Source organism: Balaenoptera physalus (genome assembly GCF_965194825.1).
Source record: "Balaenoptera physalus genome assembly, chromosome: 20".
NCBI classification, from domain to species: domain Eukaryota; kingdom Metazoa; phylum Chordata; class Mammalia; order Artiodactyla; family Balaenopteridae; genus Balaenoptera; species Balaenoptera physalus.
This window is the reverse complement of record NC_138901.1, coordinates 7,751,895-7,771,507: the sequence shown is the minus strand read 5'-3', so window position 1 is coordinate 7,771,507 and position 19,613 is coordinate 7,751,895. Positions and strand designations below refer to the sequence as shown.

Here is a 19,613-nt window from a genome sequence, read left to right as displayed (position 1 = left end):
GGTGTGGAGCAGGGCTGCCCCTCGCCCAGCCCAGGCCGGGCAGGAAGCCCCAAGCCCCAGGAAGCAGCTGCCCTGAGCCGCGCTACGGAGCGCAGGAGGACCCAAACTTCTCCTGCCCCAGCCCCTCCCTGCCCGGCCAGGCCTGGACCCCGGGGGCAGAAGGCTGCCCGGAGGGGCCGCCCAGGGGGGGCGGGGTCAACTCAGGGCAGAGGTCAGGGGTCAGGAAGGGCTTCTGAAGCCACAGTCCTGCCCTAAGGCCGCATGGCCACGGCGAGGTGCTGGGCCTGGCCTGTTTGGGGACGCTCGGCCTCCTGTGAGGGCAGAACCTTGGCAGGAGAAGCCCCCACTGTGTCCCGGGCCCCCCACCAAGTCCTGAGCGCCCCCAGCGCCCTCCCCTCAGGCCCCTAGCCCAGAATTCACCAGAAACCCTTCGCTCCCGCAGCCTCACTGCCGGGCCGGCTGCCTGCTCCGAGGCTCCCCCTGCTGGCCCCTCCCGGCGCTGCACCACGTGCACGCACTGCACCACGTGCACGCACTGCACCACGTGCACGCACTGCACCACGTGCACGCACTGCACCACGTGCACGCACTGCACCACGTGCACGCACTGCTCCGTCACACCACATGGCTTTATTCACGAGGACCTTCTGCAACCCTCCAGGACCCACACGGGGCCCAGCTCCCAAGGCCCCAGAGACCCGCCTCTGATCTCTAGGCTCCCATTTCTGGGGCAATCCCGATGAACAACCCCTCCCGTCTTCTCTCCAGGAAGCTCCTGCATCTTCTCGGCAGCAGCGCAGCTCGAGCGCGGGAGGGGGGGGGGCGGGGGTCCGGGTCGGGGGGGTTTGCCAGGAGCTGCCGTTTTGCTCTCTACTGGCTGCTGTCCCTCTCTCGCTGGTACAGCCTCTGCTTCCGGATGGCTTGTTCTAACAAGGGGAGATTCATTCCTTCCACACAAGTCAGCACCCGGGCCTTCACCACGCAGCCTCCATCTGAAAGACACAGACACCAAGGCACAGGCAGTGTCAGCAACACACCCTGCAGATGCATTCCAGCCGTTTCCCCTCGACTTGATCTCGGTCCTGGGTTTTGACAGAAGAGTCTGACAGGGCACAGGTGAGAAGGATGGTTTACAGGATGCTGACCATTTGTCTTCTTGGGCCTCAGAACTGCAGGCCTGCCATGCACTACAGGCACATGGCTGAAACTCAGGGGGCAGCCTGAAAATTCCATTCCTCCAGGGAGGAGGCCCAGAGAGATGTAGCCTCTACTTCCCTCTTTTGTCATCTTAACTCCTACCAGCTTCTCTGTAGCTCCCAAGTGCCCAGAGTTGAGGAGGGGCCTCAATCACCACCCTAGTTCTCCATTTGTACCAAGGGAAGGGCCCCTTGGCTTCGTAGGGCTCACTGGCATTGGAAATTGGGGCAAAGAGAACCCCATATTTAATCAATCCAAGGGGAGAGTCTGGCCTTACAGGGGCAAGTCATCCCACCCTGGACAAGGGGCTGGGGGCGCTTCTAGCAGATGCTGTGGTGAGCTGATGGAAAAGTTTGTCAATGTTCAGGTGACACCAAATAGGAAGGACATCCGGGGTTTGCCCTAATAGGTTGTTTTTGGTTGTTTTTTTTTTGCACTATGTTCTCTCTGCTCTCTGGGCACGTCAGTGAATACATTCAATGTTCTAGAACATTATGCTGTCCTCTTTTGATGCCGTTTTGAGATAGAGGCTCTCTCTGGTTAAAGTCTATGCCTAACTTTTCCTCTAGTCTAGGCCACTTTATTGATTTAACAGAGCCTGGGGGCAGAATCCAGAGAGTTGGACTGTGTAGATTCCAGGCTTCAACACAGAAAGATGAACTCATTTGAAACATGAGGTTGCCTGTGTGTCGTCAGCTTCTGTTGGCCCCAGCGCTGGACTGCAGGGGCTGCATGGCCTAGAGTGGGGTTGCGGGGGGGGCATGGGACAGTATGTGGATCTGTGGATGGGTGTAGACTGTTGATTCTCATCACTCAGGCCTCTTCAGGAATAGCTGGCTCATCTATACTGATCAATCAAACAGGATATTTGCCTAAACTTCATTTGGCACTGAAAGGCCTACACCTTTTCTTGTGACACATGTGGCCCTAAATAGTTTTCACAGAGCAGCTGCATGTATTCAGGATGACACAGGGAGAGCAAGGACAAAATCAGAGTGCTCTAATTCGCAGTTAAAAATCTCAAAATAAAAGCATAGGTCAAATGTTTCCAAACTTCCTGTATGAAGATTTTCTTAGTATTGGACTTAATTTCACAGAACTTTCCTTACAATAATAATGCCTGTCAGCTCTTTCCTCCCCTCAGCCTGGGGAAACCTTCTCTTCGAGATACAGATAGTGGAACATGTTTCTTCCTGTGAATGAAGAAAAGTTATTAAAAATGGAAGTGAATTTTACAAGTATGATTATCACAGGGACAGATTTGGCAATTCTGTTAGTCCATCTGCAAAAGGTCTGTGTAAATGGAATAAAAGAACGGCATTTGAAGAGTGCTGCAGGGGAGGAGAAAGGAGTTTATGAACCCAGAGTAATAGTCATTTAGGGGAATCTCTTCTTGCAAAGAAAAAGAACCTGCTGCAAAGGAGAAGGGCTGAGGGAATTCCCTGGTGGTCCAGTGGTTAGGACTCTGCGCTTTCAGTGCCGAGGGTGTGGGTTCAATCCAGAATGCAGTGGGTTGAGGTGTGAGTCTGAGATAAGGAGGGGTGATATGGAGAACAGATCTTCTTTTAGGAAGTTTGACTGTGGAGGGAGGAGGGTCACAGCTAGGTAGGGATAGAGCTGAACTTGACATTATTGTTGCTATTATTTTAATACAGAAGAGGCTTGAGCGCTTTATATGCTGGGAGGGAAGAACCAGTGGTAACAGGTTAAGGATTCAGCTGAGAAAGCAAAGCCCCTGCAGGAAGGCAGGCATGCATCACAGCACAGGGGCTGCACCGCAGGCAGGAGGGACCCTCCTCTCTCCCAGACTGGAGGAAAGGGGCTGCTGATGGGTGTGGATGTGTATAATTTTAGGAGAGGCTGCAGCTGTGGCCTCAATTTTACCTGGGATGTAGGAGGTGAGGTAATTTGCTGGAAGGGACGGGGAGGTGATGACGAAGGGGGTCGTGCGTGAATGCCTGAAATAGCTGTTGCGGGTCAGGGGGAGGGGGGACCAGCCAGGACATATGGAAGGAATTCTAGGCAGCGTGAAGGGCCCGGAAGAGATAAGAGACCTTGAAACCATTGTGCTAGGAATCCCTGGAGCTTTGTGAACTTTCTCCATCAACAGCTGGGTGGGACCTGAGAGGGTGGGGATTGGGGTTTAATCAGGGAGGAATGATGGGAAACGAGGGGTTGGAACTTATGCCAGGAAAGTGGTTGAAATGATAGTGAGGTCAAGCTGGAGGGGAGAGAAGGTGGTCCCAATGGGTGACGAGGCAGAAAGATACTGAGGGTGGAACCTAGTTTCAGGCGGCAGAGGCCGGCGGGTCCGGGTACGTCAGGCAGCAGTGGGGCGGAGGTGGCAGAACTGGTCGCTGCAAAGGAGGAGCTGCCAGGATTTCCGCCCCACCTCTGGGTTCTGTGATGCGTGCGGGGCCTGGGAGCCTCCACGTGGGAGGGCGAGAGGGGAACTGCTGCCTGGGGGGAAAAGCCAGGTTTCAAGCAAGTCCCAGAGAAGGGGGCTTGAAGGTTCGAGAGGACACAAAGAAGGCCTGTGAGGGCAGGAAACAGTCAGGTGCACGGAAACCGGAACAGGTGGGATTTATGGTGAGAGCTCTGGGGCAGCTTCTTGCTGTAGGCGAGTAACCTTCAGCCTGGTATTCCATGCGGGCCCCTGGAGCAGAGCGGGGCCGAGGCTGTGTCCTCACATCTTAATCCCCGGACTGGACGCCCTCGGCCCTGCGGGGTGTCCCGGCCAGCTGCTGTTGGCACATGGCTGGCATTTCTTCTCTTTCGTGTGCAAACATTTCAGAAAGGTGACTTGAAGGGGCCTCTGGTCCATCCTCAGAACTGCCAACCTTGCCACGGGGCAGGCAACCGTGTGTGGTTGACCTTTGTGTCCCCACAGGACTTCAGACCTGGCCGGGGGCCAGACAGGCCACCGCAGGTTGGAGGTCAGCGACCACTGCCAAACTCAGCCCACACTCTGCCCTCCCTCTTCACCGTCGTCGTTCTTTCCTTGTGTCAGTCTCGAATGACGAGCATGTAGTCTCAGAAATTAGAAACTGAGGGGAAAAATTTTTTTAAGAAAAAAAAAACCCTACATATTGTGATGAAAATAATGATAAGTGGTAAACTAGCCAGAGCCTAGGAAGAATCCTGCTGGGTCTGAGGCTTCACTATTGAGGTTCCATTTTTTTTGTTTTTTGGCAAGAACACATCAGAGCAGTACCGTCTGTGCTCTCCTGGTGCATCACACCAGAGGCACACGATCGATGGGTCCTATTTTTGTAATGTTTGATCACCTGAGCTAGTGTTCCCGGCAAGCTTCCACCTAATGATCTGAGCGGCCAGTGATAACGACCGTTGCCTGGATTTATTATTTCCTCGGGGCTTTTAACACGGTGACTTTAGCATTTAATTGTGACTTTAGCATTTAATTGTTTCTCCTGCGGTTATTCACTGTGATTCTTCTCTAAAGAATGTTCCCTCCTCCAGCCGTTTGGTTTCCCTGAAATACATTCCTTTCAGAAAAAGGTAGGATAAACTCAAGGGAAGGAAGAGCAGGTTTAATGCAACCAGGTGGAAGCAATTAGCTAATTCCAGAACCAAGTTCTCCAATAAATAGCATTAAAAAAAGGAAAAAAGGAAGACAGAACTGTTATAGAGACTTGGGATATGTAACCCAAAGACAATGCATGGACTTTGTTTGCCTCCCGCTTTTAAACTAACTTTTTGTAAAAAGCCATTTTGGGGCCGAGGAGGGGAATGAACACAGACAAGGTATGTACTAGAGTATATTAAGGAACAGCTATTCATTTTGTTGGGCGTGATCGTGATGTTAGAGATAGACATTGAGGTATTTATGGGTAAATGAAATGATATCAGATTTGCTCTAAAATACACCAGCAAAATAAGTAAGTAAATGCGGGCGATGATGACACAAGAGTGGAATGTGGATCACTGCTGAATCTGGGTGATGGGTACATGGAGGCTCATTCTACTTTTGTGCTTGTTTGATTTGAAAACATTAAATTTAAAAAGTTATATGGGTTGAATTTGTACTTTAAAGTTTTTTCCATTTTTCTTCCCACAAATAATTCTAAATGTCTTCTCCAGGTCCCGCCCTGGTCCTGGCCTGATGTCCCACCTTAGTATCAACCCCTCTCTGTATCTGCAATCAGACCTTTGAGTTACAGATACTGGGCAGTTGGCTCCTGAGAGCTCCCAGGACTCCCTGTAGGGGCCAGGAGTGCAGGAGGGAGTCTCAGGTGATGTGGGCTGCAGTCAAAGTGGAAATGATTTGTTTAGTGGAATGAATGATTTATTCAAGGCCCTTTGTACCTATTTCCACCCCTCCTCCTGATACTTCTCTCAAATCAATTATGAAGGCAGGGACTCTGAGCTCAAAGGCTGAAGCCTGAATAAAGATTAACTTCTATTAAATCAAACGTAATTAAAGTAAAGCCCATTTACTTTTTTTCTAGTGCATTTCATCCAGAGTTAAAAACCACTGCAACTTTTAGAAAGTAAGTTGGGAGTGTAAATCAAGAAACATAAATGTTCATATCCTTTAATGTAGCAATTCCACTTTTAGGAAACTACCCTAAAGAAACAATCAGAAAATGGACAAAGATTGGTAATAGTTAAAGGCTATTAACTACAGCATTTTTAATATATATCTAGATAGATTGTTTAAACTGTTTTTTCCCTCTGGCTATAAAGCAATGCATTTTCATTGTCAAATGCTAATAAAAGTATAAGGAATCCCACAGCCCCACCACCCAGAAATAATTACTATTAACATTTTGGTAAATAATATTTCAAACTGTTATGTGTATAAAAAATGTCTATTTAACAAAAATGAGATCATATGATACATACTGTTTTGTAAACTGCTTTTTCTTAGTAAAATACTACGAACATCTTTTCATGTCAACTGATATAAATTTACAACACCATTTTTGATGGCTGTATAATATTCTCCTGGCTGAATATCTCATAGTTTCTTTAACCAATTAATGTACAGTGTACTTACAAGAGCAAAAAATGGAAACAATACAAATGTCTAATGCTTGTGTGAATTAGTGTACACATCTAATCTATAAAATATTATATAGCCATTAAATACTGTATCTAGAAAAAATTTTCAAGACATGGGGGAATGCTTATGATATAATGTTAAATTAAAATAACCAGATACAACGTGTTATAGTTACATAAAGCATGTGAAGGAAAGTGGCACAGGGACAGCCAGAGAGAGGGGCAAAGAATACAAGTACCTAGGTTTTAAAGGGCAAGCTTCAACCCTTGATGCCATAGAGATTCTCCCAGGTTGCTTCTGTTCCTTCCCTTGTGTTTTATTTCTCTTACCCTGACTTCCTGGCCTGTTACTCCAGCCCCATCCTCTCTGACCCTTAGTTTTCTCATCTATGAAATAGCCATAAGAGGACTCATTAAGGGCTGGTGAGCAGATTCAAAAAGATTTAAGCAAACCTCCTAGTACCAGGCCTGGCATGTTGTAGGCCTTCAGAAATTAATGATTCCTCTCCCCTCTTTCTCGCTTCCCTACGGCAGGTCCACCTCAAGCCCAATCACGTCTCTTTGCTATGAGTCCCTGTAATTCGTGGGCTGATTTGGAAGGAATGTTAACCCCAATGAGGGACCCCTGCTGGGTCAGAAGCCAAGCCCAGGCACCCACAAGACTGCCCCACTCAGGACCCAGAGTGGAAAAGGGTGTGTGAAGCCAAGGCTTACCCTTCTGGTGCTCCAGCTCCCCAAGGACCATGTAGAGGGAGTCCACCTGGGCTTGGAACGGTTCCACCAACTTGGTACAGACGAGGATCGGGTGCTGGTCAGATCTGTGCTGAGCCATCAAGGTCACTCGGGACTTCGTCATGTCATAGCTGTACAACCTGGAGGTCAGGTAAGTGTGATCATTTCCATCCATAGACAGAACCAACCCAAAGTTCAAAAGGTTCTGGGAGGCCAATACATCCATGGGAAAATGTTCAGCCTCACTCGGATCAGAGAAATTAAAGTGGCAGCAACAGAAAAGGTTAATTAGGTCTACATAACTGAGGTATAAATTACATGCATTAAAAGGGACCTGTTCATTGACTGTTGACAAAAGTATACACTGTGTAACCAGCACCCCAATCAAGCTTTGGTACATTTCCATCACCCCCAAAAGTCCCCTTGTGCCCCTCTGAACTCAGTCTCCCCACCTCCCACCCCAGGCAACCACTGATCTGCTCTTGGTCTCCACAGATGAGTTTTCCTACTCAAGCACCTCATGTAAATGGAATCCTAACAGCATGAATTCTTCTGTGTCTAGCCTCTTTCACTCAGCATAATGGTTTGGAGACCCATTTATGCTGTTGGGTAAATCAGCAGTTTGTTCCTTTTTATTGCTTGGTAGCACTCAGTTGAATGGATCAATAAATTACTATATCCTCACCAGCTGATTTGGTTTGCTTACAGACTTGTGCTGACATATGTTTTCATTTCTCATGGGGAAATACCCAAGTGGGATTTCTGGGTCATATGGTCAATCTGTCTGTTTAAAGGAAACTGCCCAATTGTTTTTCAAAGTGGTTGTGCCACTTTACTTTCCCCCCAGCAACATATGAGGGTTCTAGTCATTCCAAATCCTTGTCAGCACAGGCTACGGTCAGTCTTTTTAATTTTAGCCACTCTAGTGGGCATGAAATACCGTACCATTGTGGTTTTAATTTGCATTTCCCTAATGACACATGATGTTGAACAAATTTTCATGTGTTTATCTGCCCTCTGTATATCTTCCTTGGCAGTGTCTTGTTTAAATCTTTTACCCGTTTAAAAATTAAGTTCTTTGTCTTCTTATTGGGTTATATGAGCTCTTTGTTTATTCTAGGTACAAATCATTTGTTGAATATAGATAATATACACACACGTTCACTTATTTTCTACCAGTTCGTGGCTTGCCTTTTCATCTTCTTAATGGTAGCTTTTGATGAGAAGCTTTTAATTTTGTTGAAGTCCAATTTATTCATTATTTTTCTTTTATGGTTTTTGTTTTGTTTTGTTTTGAATATTTATTTATTTATTTGGCTGCACCGGGTCTTAGTTGCGGCCTGCAGGATCTAGTTCCCTGACCAGGGGTCGAACCTGGGCCCCCTGCATTGGGAGCTTGGAGTCTTACCCACTGAACCACCAGGGAAGTCCCTATGGTTTTTGTTTTCTGAGTCTAAGAAATCTTTGCCTATCTCAAGGTGTATATGAAGGTTTTCTCCTGTTTTCTTCTAAAGATTTTATAGTTTTAGCTTGTTCAGTTATGATCCAGTCAGAATGATTTTTTTTTTTTTTTGGTATGCTGTGGGGTAGGGATCAAGGTGTTTTTTTACCCCCATAAAAATATCCAGTAGTTCCAGCACCATTTGTTGAGATGACTATACTTTCCCCACTCAATTAAATTGATGTCTTTGTTGAAAATCAATTGATTTTGGTTAAATAAATAGATGTGGTTAAATAAATTATGGTATGTCTATGCAATGAAATAAAATGGATCTATTTAAAGTGATGATATAGATTTACATATTTGGCATGGAACTAGGTCTACCATACACAGTTAAGTACGGTACAATATAGTAATATAATAGGATCTCATCTAGCTTAAAATATTTATACATGTATGTATATATATGTCTCCAAGATGGTCCCCAATGATTCTTATCTCCTGGCATCCACATCCCTGTGTAGTCCCTACCACCCTGACTAGCGTTGACCTGTGTAACCAATAAAACATTGCAGAGATGACCTAGAGTGATTTCTGAGGTTAGGTCATTGACATTGTAGCTTTCTCTTTGCCCTCTCTGTTGAGTCACTCCTTCTGGGGAAAGCCAGCTGCCATGTTATCAAGACTCTCAAGCAGCCGTATAGAAAAATCCGTATTGAGGAAGTGAGCCTTCTTGACAACAGGCAGCACAAAATTGCCAAACATGTGAATGAGTCATCATAGAATCAGATCCTCCAGGTCCACGCCAGCCTTCAGATGCTGGCAGCCCTGGCTAACATCTCGACTGCAATCTTCAAAGTCAATCTGAGACAGAACCACCCAGCTAAGCCACTCCCACATTCCTGACACTAAGTATGAAAAAATAAGCATTTATTGTTATTTTAAGCCACTTAATTTTGGGGTGATTTGTTACACAGCAATATGTGACTAACACAGTATATATGTATATACACATATTGTGTATATACACACCCACCCACATATACACACAAACACACATGAAAAAGCATGTAATCACCAAGAGGTTAGCGGTGGCTGGTTGTCCAGACAGTGGAATCACAGGTGATTTTTACTTGCTTTCTTTACACCCTTACGGATTGTCTACATTTTTTACAATGAATATGTATTAATTTTTTAGCATTTAAAAATTATTAGGGACTTCCCTGGTGGCGCAATGGTTAAGAATCCGCCTGCCAATGCAAGGGACACGGGTTCGATCCCCAGTCCGGGAAGATCCCACATGCCGCGGAGCAACTAAGCCCCTGCGCCACAACTACTGAGCCTGTACTCTAGAGCCCACGAGCCACAACTACTGAAGCCCGCGAGCCACAACTACTGAAGCCCACGAGCCACAACTACTGAAGCCCGCGCGCCTAGAGCCCGTGCTCCGCAACAAGAGAAGCCACTGCAATGAGAAGCCCACGCACCGCAACGAAGAGTAGCCCCCGCTTGCCGCAACTAGAGAAAGCCCGCACGCAGCAACGAAGACCCAATAAATAAATAAAAATAAATAAATATATTTTAAAAAACAAAAATAAAAATAATTAGATAAAATTATGACTATTTTAATTTTTAAAATAATTTTGAAAATATATAATAGATAATAATAAATAATTTAAAATGTAAAGATAAGTGATTTTTTAGTAATTAAAAATATGTACTTTAGGGGACTTCCCTGGTGGTGCAGTGGTTGGGAGTCTGCCTGCCGGTGCAGGGGACACGGGTTCCAGCCCTGGTCCGGGAGGATCCCACATGCTGCAGAGTGGCTGGGCCCATGCGCCACGGTTGCTGATCCTGGGAGCCCGCGGGCCACAGCTGCTGAGCCTGCGCACCACAACTGCTGGGGCCCGCGTGCCTGGAGCCCGTGCTCCGAACGGGAGAGGCCACCGCAGTGAGGGGCCAGCGCACCGCAGCAAGGAGCGGCCCTGGCTCGACGCGGCTGGGGGGAGCCTGCGTACAGCGGCGAGGACCCAACGCGGCCAAAAATAAATAAATAAATTAATTAAATAAATTTATAAAAAAAAATATATACTTTAAAAATAATTTTTTAAATATTATAATTTTTAAAAAAGACTATTTTAATTTTTTTTAAACATCCCCCCACCATGTGAAAAAAGCATTGTCACCTGCCGAACGTCCTCAGCGTGTCTCCGTCAGGAACTTGGCCGGCACTGACCTCCCAGGGGAAGTAATAGACCCCAGGCTCGGGCAGCATCTTTGCTCCTGTAACCAAATAGTTGAGATGGATTTTTGAAGATTCCTGACAAACCAAGCCAACCACAAGATGAATATTAACAGACACGAGACCAGCAACAACTGAAAAGGTAGTTCCAGGGGGTGGTGTTTTAAAATTTAAAAAGATTTTTTGATAGGTTTATGCATTCACATATTTTAAAAAAAAAACAACAATATACAAAAGATCTATGTGGAAAGTGTATTATTCCCACTCTAATTCCCATGCAGCCCATTCCCTCCCCAAGCTCCTAAACCTGGGATCGGTAAAAAGGCAGATAGTAATATATGACCTCTGTCACAACTACCAAACTCTGCCATTACAATATGAAAACTCTCAAAGACAATAAATAACGAATGAGTGTACCTTATTTCCTTCAAACTTTATTTACAAAAACATGTCATGAGTTGTCTTGGCCTATGCTGATGTTTGCCAACCCCTGCCCTGAGGGGACCATTTCCATAAATTTTTATTTATCTTTTCATTATGCAAATAAGGACAAATATGAGTATATATTTATTTCCCTTCTATACTATAGTATACATACTGTTTTTTTTTTAATTTTTATTTATTTATTTATTTACGGGTGTGTTGGGTCTTCGTTTCTGTGGGAGGGCTTCTCTAGTTGCAGCAAGCGGGGGCCACTCTTCATCGCGGTGCGCAGGGCCTCTCATTACATACTGTTCTTGATTTCTTTTTTCACTTAATATATTTTGACACTTTCATAGTTGTATATAAAGGGAGTCTTCACATTTTTTAAATAACTTTTTTAGAATGGTTTTCATTTATTTTTTAAAGAAACCTGTAAAGATGGTACAGAGAATTCCTATAAACATCACACCCAGTTTTCCCTATAATTAACATCTTACGTTAGTATGACACATTTGTCACAATCAGCCCGTATCAATATGGTACTATTAACTCAACTCCGTACTTTATTTGGATTTCATTGGTTTTTCCCTAATGTCCCTTTCCTGTTCCAGAGTCCCCTCCAGAATCCCACATTACATTTTCTTTTTTTTTAATAAATTTTATTTGTTTATCTTATTTTTGGTTGCGTTGGGTCTTCGTTGCTGCACGCGGGCTTTCTCTAGTTGCGGCGAGCAGGGGCTACTCTTCGTTGCAGTGCGCGGGCTTCTCATTGCGGTGGCTCCTCTTGTTGCGGAGCACGGGCTCTAGGTGCACAGGCTTCAGTATTTGCGGCACGTGGGCTCAGTAGTTGTGGCTCTCGGGCTCTAGAGCGCAGGCTCAGTAGTTGTGGCGCACGGGCTTAGTTGCTCCGCGGCATGTGGGATCTTCCTGGACCAGGGCTCGAACCCATGTCCCCTGCATTGGCAGGCAGATTCTTAACCACTGCGCCACCAGGGAAGTCCTAGAATCTTTTTTAAAGTAATTTTTCTACTCTCACCACGTATAAGCTAAGCTATAAGTAACTATATCATTAAATTTATTTTTATTTTTAAAATTACCATGCAGTAGCATTGACTCTTTGTGGGGTTAGGGTTGGGGGAGATAACTCTTTTGTAAATTTTAACCTCAATTTCTTCTTCAAACAAAAGCTGCTATGTGTTTGTTAAGACACTTCTGTTAAATAAGCACAGCTGGCTCCATAAATCATTATCCATACATTATCACATATTCAAGAAAGTTTCTGAGAAGACATATCAGGACAGGCTTCTCTTGTGGGTCAACTGGATTTCAAATACTCTCTCTAGAAGTCTGAGTAATGGTACAACCTGTACTTCGAGCCTTGCCCTTTTCATTCCCCAAGGCAAAATATCCACTTCTAGGAGAAAAAAAATCCATGGTATGAAGAGAAATATGCTTCTTTTTAACAACTGGGAAGTTTGAAAATACTGTACAGGAAGGATGGTGAACCAATCTGACTGTTTCTTTCATCTTTTCTGAAGCAACTGTCAAGATTTCTGTAGTGGGATTGAAGGTCAGAGAAGTAACACTTATAACTAGGTTCATCATCGCTTTTATGGGCTTTGGGTTTGTTTCTTGTGGACAAGAAAGTTGATTGTATATGTTTACCACCCCACAATTAGAATAGGTTACTGGTTTGTCATAAAAGGATACAATTCAGGAACAGCCAGAGAGAAGAGGTGCATAGAACACGGTAGGTGGGGAGGGGTGTGGAGCTTCCATGCCCTCTCTGAGCTTTGCCACTTTCCCAGCCCCTCCCTGTGTTCACCAACCCAGAAGCCATTCATCAATGTGTTTAAAGTTACAAGTCTTTGTTAGTCTATATTACACAATGAATCTCCAACATTAAAACTCGAGTTACGCCACATGATTTGACCTATGGCCTCAAAAGATGCTATCACCTAGGGATTATTTCCAATTTTAAGTGTAATCTCAACTAAATGAATTTTACAGTAACCAAATAAAATGATTATTTTACTATGCCTTTAAAAGCTTTTGCAATCACCAGAGTAAAAATGAATTCAAGGAAGAATCACCACTGGATGCAAAAAGTACTGGGTAAAAGTTTGATGAAGAACCGGTATATTTACATGGTCTCAACATTATCTCCCCCACAGATTACTTATGAATTACAAAGGGAAAAATGGTCCACTTCACAGTGAAGAAAATTAGCAAATACAACCTTCATGTGCCTTCTGGATGTGATGCACTAAGAAGGACACATTGTTTCTGTGATATTCCTGTAAAAAGAAAATGTATAATCTGAATCTAATCACCAAGAAATATCACACAAATCTGAATTGAGAGACATTCTACACAGCAACTGGTTTATATGCTCCAAAAGTGTCATAATCACAGAAGATAAAGAAATTGCTCCAGTTAAAGGAGGCTAAAGCGATAGGACAAGTGCTATGGGTGGAATTGTGTCCCCGCAAAAAGAGATGTTGAAGTCCTAACCCCCAAGGACCTCAGAATGTTACCTTATTTAGAAAGAGGGTCGGGCTTCCCTGGTGGCGCAGCGGTTGAGAATCTGCCTGCCAATGCAGAGGGCACGGGTTCGAGCCCTGGTCTGGGAAGATCCCACATGCTGCGGAGCAACTGGGCCCGTGAGCCACAACTACTGAGCCTGCGCGTCTGGAGCCTGTGCTCCGCAACAAGAGAGGCCGCGAGAGTGAGAGGCCCGCGCACCGCGATCAAGAGTGGCCCCCGCTTGCCAAAACTAGAGAAAGCCCTCGCACAGAAACGAAGACCCAACACAGCCAAAAATAAGTAAATTAATTAATTAATTAAAAAAAAAAAAAAAAGAAAGAGGGTCTTACAGAGGTAACCAAGTTAAAATGAGGTCATTACGGAGGGCCTAATCCAATATGACTAGTGCCCTTATAAAAAGGGGAAAGTTTGGACAGAAACAGACATGCACAAAGGGAGGAGGCCAGGTGAAAATGAAGGCAGAGATTGGGGTGATATGTATACAAGCCAAGGAAAGCCAAAGATTGCCAGCAAACTATCAGAAGCTAAGAGAGAGGCATAGAGCAGATTCTCACTCACAGCCTCAGAAGGAACCAACTCTGCTGATGCCTGGATCGTGGACTTCTGGCCTCCAGAACTGTGAGACAACAAACTTCTGTTGTTTAAGCCACCTGGTCTGTGGTACTTTGTTATGGTAGTTCCAGCAAACTAATACAACTAAATATAATTCATGATCCTGGATTGGACCTTGGCTGGGAGAAAAAATTGTGATAAAGGACTTTATTGGACAATTGTAAATCCACAGAAAGGTCTGTAGGTTAGGTAATAGTATTGTATCAATGTTAAGTTTCCTTAATTTGATAACTGCTGTTCTCCTGTTCTCTTTGTCCATTTAGGTGGGTCCTTAGGAGGGAGAGGAAATAGGCACAGGAGGACGATATTTTAACCAGAACCAAGTCCCATGGCTTTAATACCACCTCCAAGCCACCCTTCTCCATCCCTGATCTGCTCAAGCCCAGGAGTCATTTTTTTTTTTTTTTTCCAGGAGTCATTCTTGATGTGTCCCTTTCTCTCATGGTTGCATCCAATCCATCACAAATTTCTGTCAGTTCTACCTCAAAATATTGAATCTATCCACTTCCATCCATCTCCATGGTCACCACCCCATCCAGGCCTTCACCACCTTTATAACTGGTCTCTTTGTTTCCACTCTTTTCCTTCTACAGTCCATTCTCTTCATAACAACCAGGGTGATATTTTATTGTATTTTTAAAATAAATTTATTATTTATTTATTTATTTAGTTTTGGCTGCGTTGGGTCTTTGTTGCTGCACGCAGGCTTTCTCTAGTTGTGGCGAGCGGGGGCTACTCTTTGTTGCGGTGTGTGGGCTTCTCATTACGGTGGCTTCTCTTGTTGTGGAGCACGGGCTCTAGGCGCTCGGGCTCAGTAGTTGTGGCTCACAGGCTCTAGAGCGCAGGCTCAGTAGTTGTGGCGCAACGGGCTTTGTTGCTCCGAAGCATGTGGGATCTTCCTGGACCAGGGATCAAACCTGTGTCCCCTGCATTGGCAGGTGGATTCTTAACCACTGTGCCACCAGGGAAGTCCCCAGAGTGATATTTTAAAATAGAAAACATGCCACAGGAGTATTTTTTGCTAAACCCTCAAGCCTGAATCTCATAAAGCCTCTAGATCTAAGCAACAGCTTATAGAAAATACAGAAATAGAGGAACATGTTAAAGATATCACAGAGAGGGAAATTGTGGGCAAGTCACACGAAAAACAACCTAGCTTTTTCAATAAATAAATCGAAGAAAAAATCAATGTCTAGTGGAAACCTATACATTAAAAGAAGCTTAAGATTCTTATCAACCAACTGCAATGTGTAGACCTTGTTTGGACCCTGATTTGAACGAACCAACTGCAGACTATTTTTTACAAAGCAATCAGAGCAATCTTAATACTGATTGGATCTGTTGAGGTAGGAGATAGATGGGCCCCTGGGCCGGACGGCTGGGGTTTGTCAAGTGGAGTAAAACTGAAGCTTTGTTCTCACCCAGACACTCCAAGGACAAAGCTAGTGGCAGAAGCTGAGCTCTGCTGAAGTAAAGAGATAAGATGACCACTCCTGAGGTCAAGGAAAACTTCCCTGTCTGCACGTGCGCAGGAAGACTCCTTGGGATTCAAAAAGGGAGGGGGTGCCACCCCATAATAAGTGTGGACATACTCCCACAGGCTTCTGCAGTGGGATCCACCTTAGCAAAAATATGCGCACGCATGTCGGGGAGGGTGGACTGGTCAGGTGTGAACAAAGAAATGAGATAATTGGCCAAAGGTAAACAAAGACCGGGAAGAACTGTCCTATATAAGCGATTTAAATTACTTTCCCCCCCCCCCCGCCCCCCCCGGCCACGCCTCGCAGCTTGTGGGATTTTAGTTCCCCAAGCGAGCAGGGATCGGAGCAGGGATCGAACCCAGGCCTCCTGCAGTGGAAGCACTCAATCCTAACCACTGGACTGCCAAGGAATTTCCTAAATTACTTCTTTATTGCGCTCTTCCTCATTAGAGAGGATGCCCATACCCTTTCTCTCTGGGTATGTATTTCTGCCTTGCTTCTGACTTCAATAAACTGCTTCTCTGTGTGCTCTCCCATACATTGTGCTGTGTCTCTGATAATAAACTTTGTACCTGTTTTTACAGTTTTTGCCTCCCTGAAACGTTCTTGCTTTCAAACGGGGAGGGGTGGGGGTAGACCAGGGCCACTGGCGGTCTGGCAGCTGGGATTCCTGGTTTTCATCCAGGTTACCCAGGTTCAATTCCTAGGCAGGGAACTAAGATCTCTCTTCAGGACCACTCGCTGCTATCTCTGCGAGATCACTGGGATGACAATAAGGAATTTTTATTACTATTTCTAAGAGTGACGATGGAATTGGGATTGTGATTGTATTGTGACTGTGTCAAAGATAGTTTAAGATACATACTGAAAGCTTTTATGGATGATATGATATGGGATTTGCTTAAAATTAACGTGGTGGGGGAGTGGGTGGTGGCACAGTGGGTAACTGTTGAACCTGGGTGAAGAGTATATGGGGTTCTTTGTATTATTCCTCCTACCTTTGCGTGTTTGAAAATTTCCATAATAAAAGGTTTAAAAATGTAAATCAGATCACATAACTCCATTGAAAATCTATTAAATGCTTCTTACTATAACTGGTAAAATTCCAAGTCTACATTGGCCCATAATGCCACGTGCGGTCGGCGCCTGGCCTACCTTTCTGCCCTTGTTTGCCATCACCTTTCCTCTAGCTCTCCTTCACCTCAGAACTGCACATGTGCTTTGCCTCAGACTGGAACAGTCTTCCCCAGACTTTCACATGGCTGGTTCTCTCCCCTCTTTAGCTCTCAGGCCATCCACCTCCTCACCAAGGCCTTCCCTGTTCACCCCATCTAACCACCCCCAGTCACTCCATCCTCACTGCAGTTTACTAAATAACAGAATTTCAAATAGCGAGATTTGTTTACTTGGTTAATGTCTATGTCTCCCACTAGCTTATCAGCTCCATGAGGGCCAGGATTCTGCATAGTTCCTCAGCGTATTCCCTGTGCCTGACAGTGTCTGGAACATTTTAAAATATTCATTGAACGGATGAATACACTCAGGAAGAAGAGAGTGAAAACCAAAACCATCTACCCTCCACACTCAGCCTGTTCACAGAGAACCCAAACCACATCGTACTGTCCACATTAACTTGACATTGTGCTCCTGTGTCTTCATTAGCATCTTTTACTCTTCCTGGCTGTCCAGTCCAGACAAATGGTTTGAATATCAACAGCCAGTTTGCCCACTGAGATTTTTTGAATTCCCTCGCCTTGCTCTTTCCACCAATTTTGACTGTTGTGCAGCGCTGTGTACCCAGTCCCCATCAAGACCCTGAACTGAAAGACTCGTCTTACACCAAACTTCCAATTCTCAGTAAATTCTGGCCTTACCCTCTCTCTGAGGCACTGCTGAAGCTTTGCCAAGTCGTGGGCACCCTTACTCGAGTAAGCAACCAACTCAAATTTGTCTCATCAACAGGTTGTGTTGGTGATATTTGGAGAGGCAGCTTTTAAACAAGAGGAATACACAGTAGCCAAACTAAATAGTCTGATGCCCCGGGGGGCATTAAAAACAGCATCAGTTATCTGTGACTTGCCCAGATACATTGGAGCCTGAGACAAAAGGAACAATCAGTAATAATGATTTGTCTCTATTTAAGATTTTCATATTTTATTTATTGTGGATTTTCCTACATTTTGATTTTTTAAAATGTCTTATTAAAACACTACTAATCTTGGGCCTTCCCTTAGTCCAGTGGCTAAGACTCCGCACTCCCAATGCAGGGCGCCCGGGTTCAATCCCTGATCAAGGAACTAGATCCCACATACCGCAACTAAGAGTTCGCATACCGCAAGTAAAGATCACACATGCAGAAACTAACACCCGTCAGAGCCAAATAAATAAATAAATATTAAAATAAAAAATACTACGGACTTCCCTGGTGGCGCAGTGGTTAAGAATCCCCCTGCCAATGCAGGGGACACGGGTTCGATCCCTGGTTGGGGAAGATCCCACATGAAGCCGAGCGACCAAGCCCGTGCACCACAACTACTGAGCCTGCGCTCTAGAGCCCGTGAGCCATAACTACTGAGCCCACATGCCACAACTACTGAAGCCCGCGCGCCTGGAGTCCATGCTCCACAACAAGAGAACCCACCGCAACAAGAAGCCCACGCACCACAATGAAGAGTAGCCCCCGCTCGCTGCAACTAGAGAAAGCCCGCGTGCAGCAACGAAGACCCAACGCAGCCATAAATAAATAAATTAATTAATTTTTTTAAAAAAACCTACTAATCTTGATTAGTTTCTTGGTGCTCCCTTTACTGTGTCTGAGGGGAATGCCTCACTCACCTTACCCTATTCTCAGTAGTGTTATTAAAAATTGATGCGTCAGTTTTACAAACAAGTTTTTTTAACTATTAACACTATTAAAAGTGTATAGTTTTAAAAAACGGGATTAGTATGTTGTTTAAAGTTACAAAGGTAAATGAGAGATAAAGGAGATGGGTAGCGTGCCACACCTTCGTTACCATGGCATAAGGTCAAAAGGTAACTAAAATGAGCAAATCAAGAAATCGCTTGGAAGTATTTTACTTCGATGTTCTTTAGGAAACAAAACTAGAAGCACAATTTATTATGGTTAAAGTGGCTGCCTCTGAGGATGGGGAACTTCTCCTTTTCATTACAAATCCTCTTATACTAGCTTTTTTCAACGTGTGCTTTTACTACTTTGATGACGATAATTGTGAAAACAAAATGTCTCCTTTCCAAAACCTCTAAGCACACTGCCAGTTCCGTCTCACTCTAAGTCCAAACTCACCCCATAAACAGGGCGGAGCGCCCCCAATTCCACACTCAGCTCCCCGCAGCCCACGCCTCTGACAGCAAAGATGCCGTTATCTTAACAAACGATAGTTGGAGCCTCTCCCCGGTGCGACCCTTGTTCCCGTCCTTTTTTTCTCCAATCTTGGAAGGTTTTGGGTCATTCCCGGGGATGCCTTAGTGCGCGGACCCGGAAGCGGCGGGGGGCGGGGGCCCCCCCCCCCCTACCGCGTCCCGAGGCGCAGGCGCAGTCGTCCTCAGCCTCGTTGTCCCGCCCCTTCCCAACCACTCGCGAACCTTTTTGGGCTTCCTGGCCTTGGGTTCCCTCTTTCCGCCCAGCGTGACCACGTGACGAGGGAGGGGTGGGTTGCGGATAGCGCTTCGCTTTCCCCCCAGGGCAATTTCTTGACCTTCTTCCGGGGTCTCATTGCCTGGGGCCGCTTAGAGGCTCCCCTGGCCGAGAGCAGGGGACCCGCCCGCCCCGGCGCTGCCTCCGCCTCGGCCGCGGTCGGTCACGCGCGGAGGGGTCGCGGTGAAGGAGAAAGGGCGGGCCGGGGCGGGACGAGGCGAACGGGGGCGGGGACTCGCGGTGTCCTGGGGAGGCTCT

At 45.6% G+C, this 19,613-nt stretch overlaps 1 protein-coding gene across 4 annotated transcripts; it reads right to left on the bottom strand.

Annotated features, from left to right (window-relative positions):
• Positions 1 to 611: 611 nt before the first annotated feature.
• On the bottom strand, positions 612 to 19,525 carry TEN1 (TEN1 subunit of CST complex). 4 transcript variants are annotated; one of them, XM_082440722.1, is made up of 5 exons: positions 19,304 to 19,525; positions 10,582 to 10,678; positions 6,937 to 7,094; positions 2,307 to 2,390; positions 612 to 992 (listed from the first exon to the last, which is right to left on the bottom strand). In XM_082440722.1, the coding sequence occupies exons 2-4, from the start codon at positions 10,668 to 10,670 to the stop codon at positions 2,338 to 2,340; spliced, it is 300 nt and encodes a 99-aa protein (XP_082296848.1). In that variant the 5' UTR covers positions 10,671 to 10,678; positions 19,304 to 19,525; the 3' UTR covers positions 612 to 992; positions 2,307 to 2,337. The 4 variants fall into 4 exon arrangements, with proteins under 4 accessions (XP_082296848.1, XP_082296849.1, XP_082296846.1 ...); XM_082440723.1 differs by lacking the exon at positions 2,307 to 2,390 and adding an exon at positions 13,300 to 13,357 and having other exon boundaries at positions 19,304 to 19,432; XM_082440720.1 differs by lacking the exon at positions 2,307 to 2,390 and having other exon boundaries at positions 19,304 to 19,508.
• Positions 19,526 to 19,613: the final 88 nt, after the last annotated feature.

Coding starts and splice junctions, on each gene's coding strand:
- TEN1 (XM_082440720.1), bottom strand. CDS start 10,670: ATGCTGCCCGAGCCTGGGGTCTATTACTTCCCCTGGGAGGTCAGTGCC. Junction 7,095..10,581: donor ACGCTGAGGACGTTCGGCAG/GTGACAATGCTT, acceptor CCTGACCTCCAG/GTTGTACAGCTATGACATGA. Junction 993..6,936: donor GGAGCTGGAGCACCAGAAGG/GTAAGCCTTGGC, acceptor TGTGTCTTTCAG/ATGGAGGCTGCGTGGTGAAG.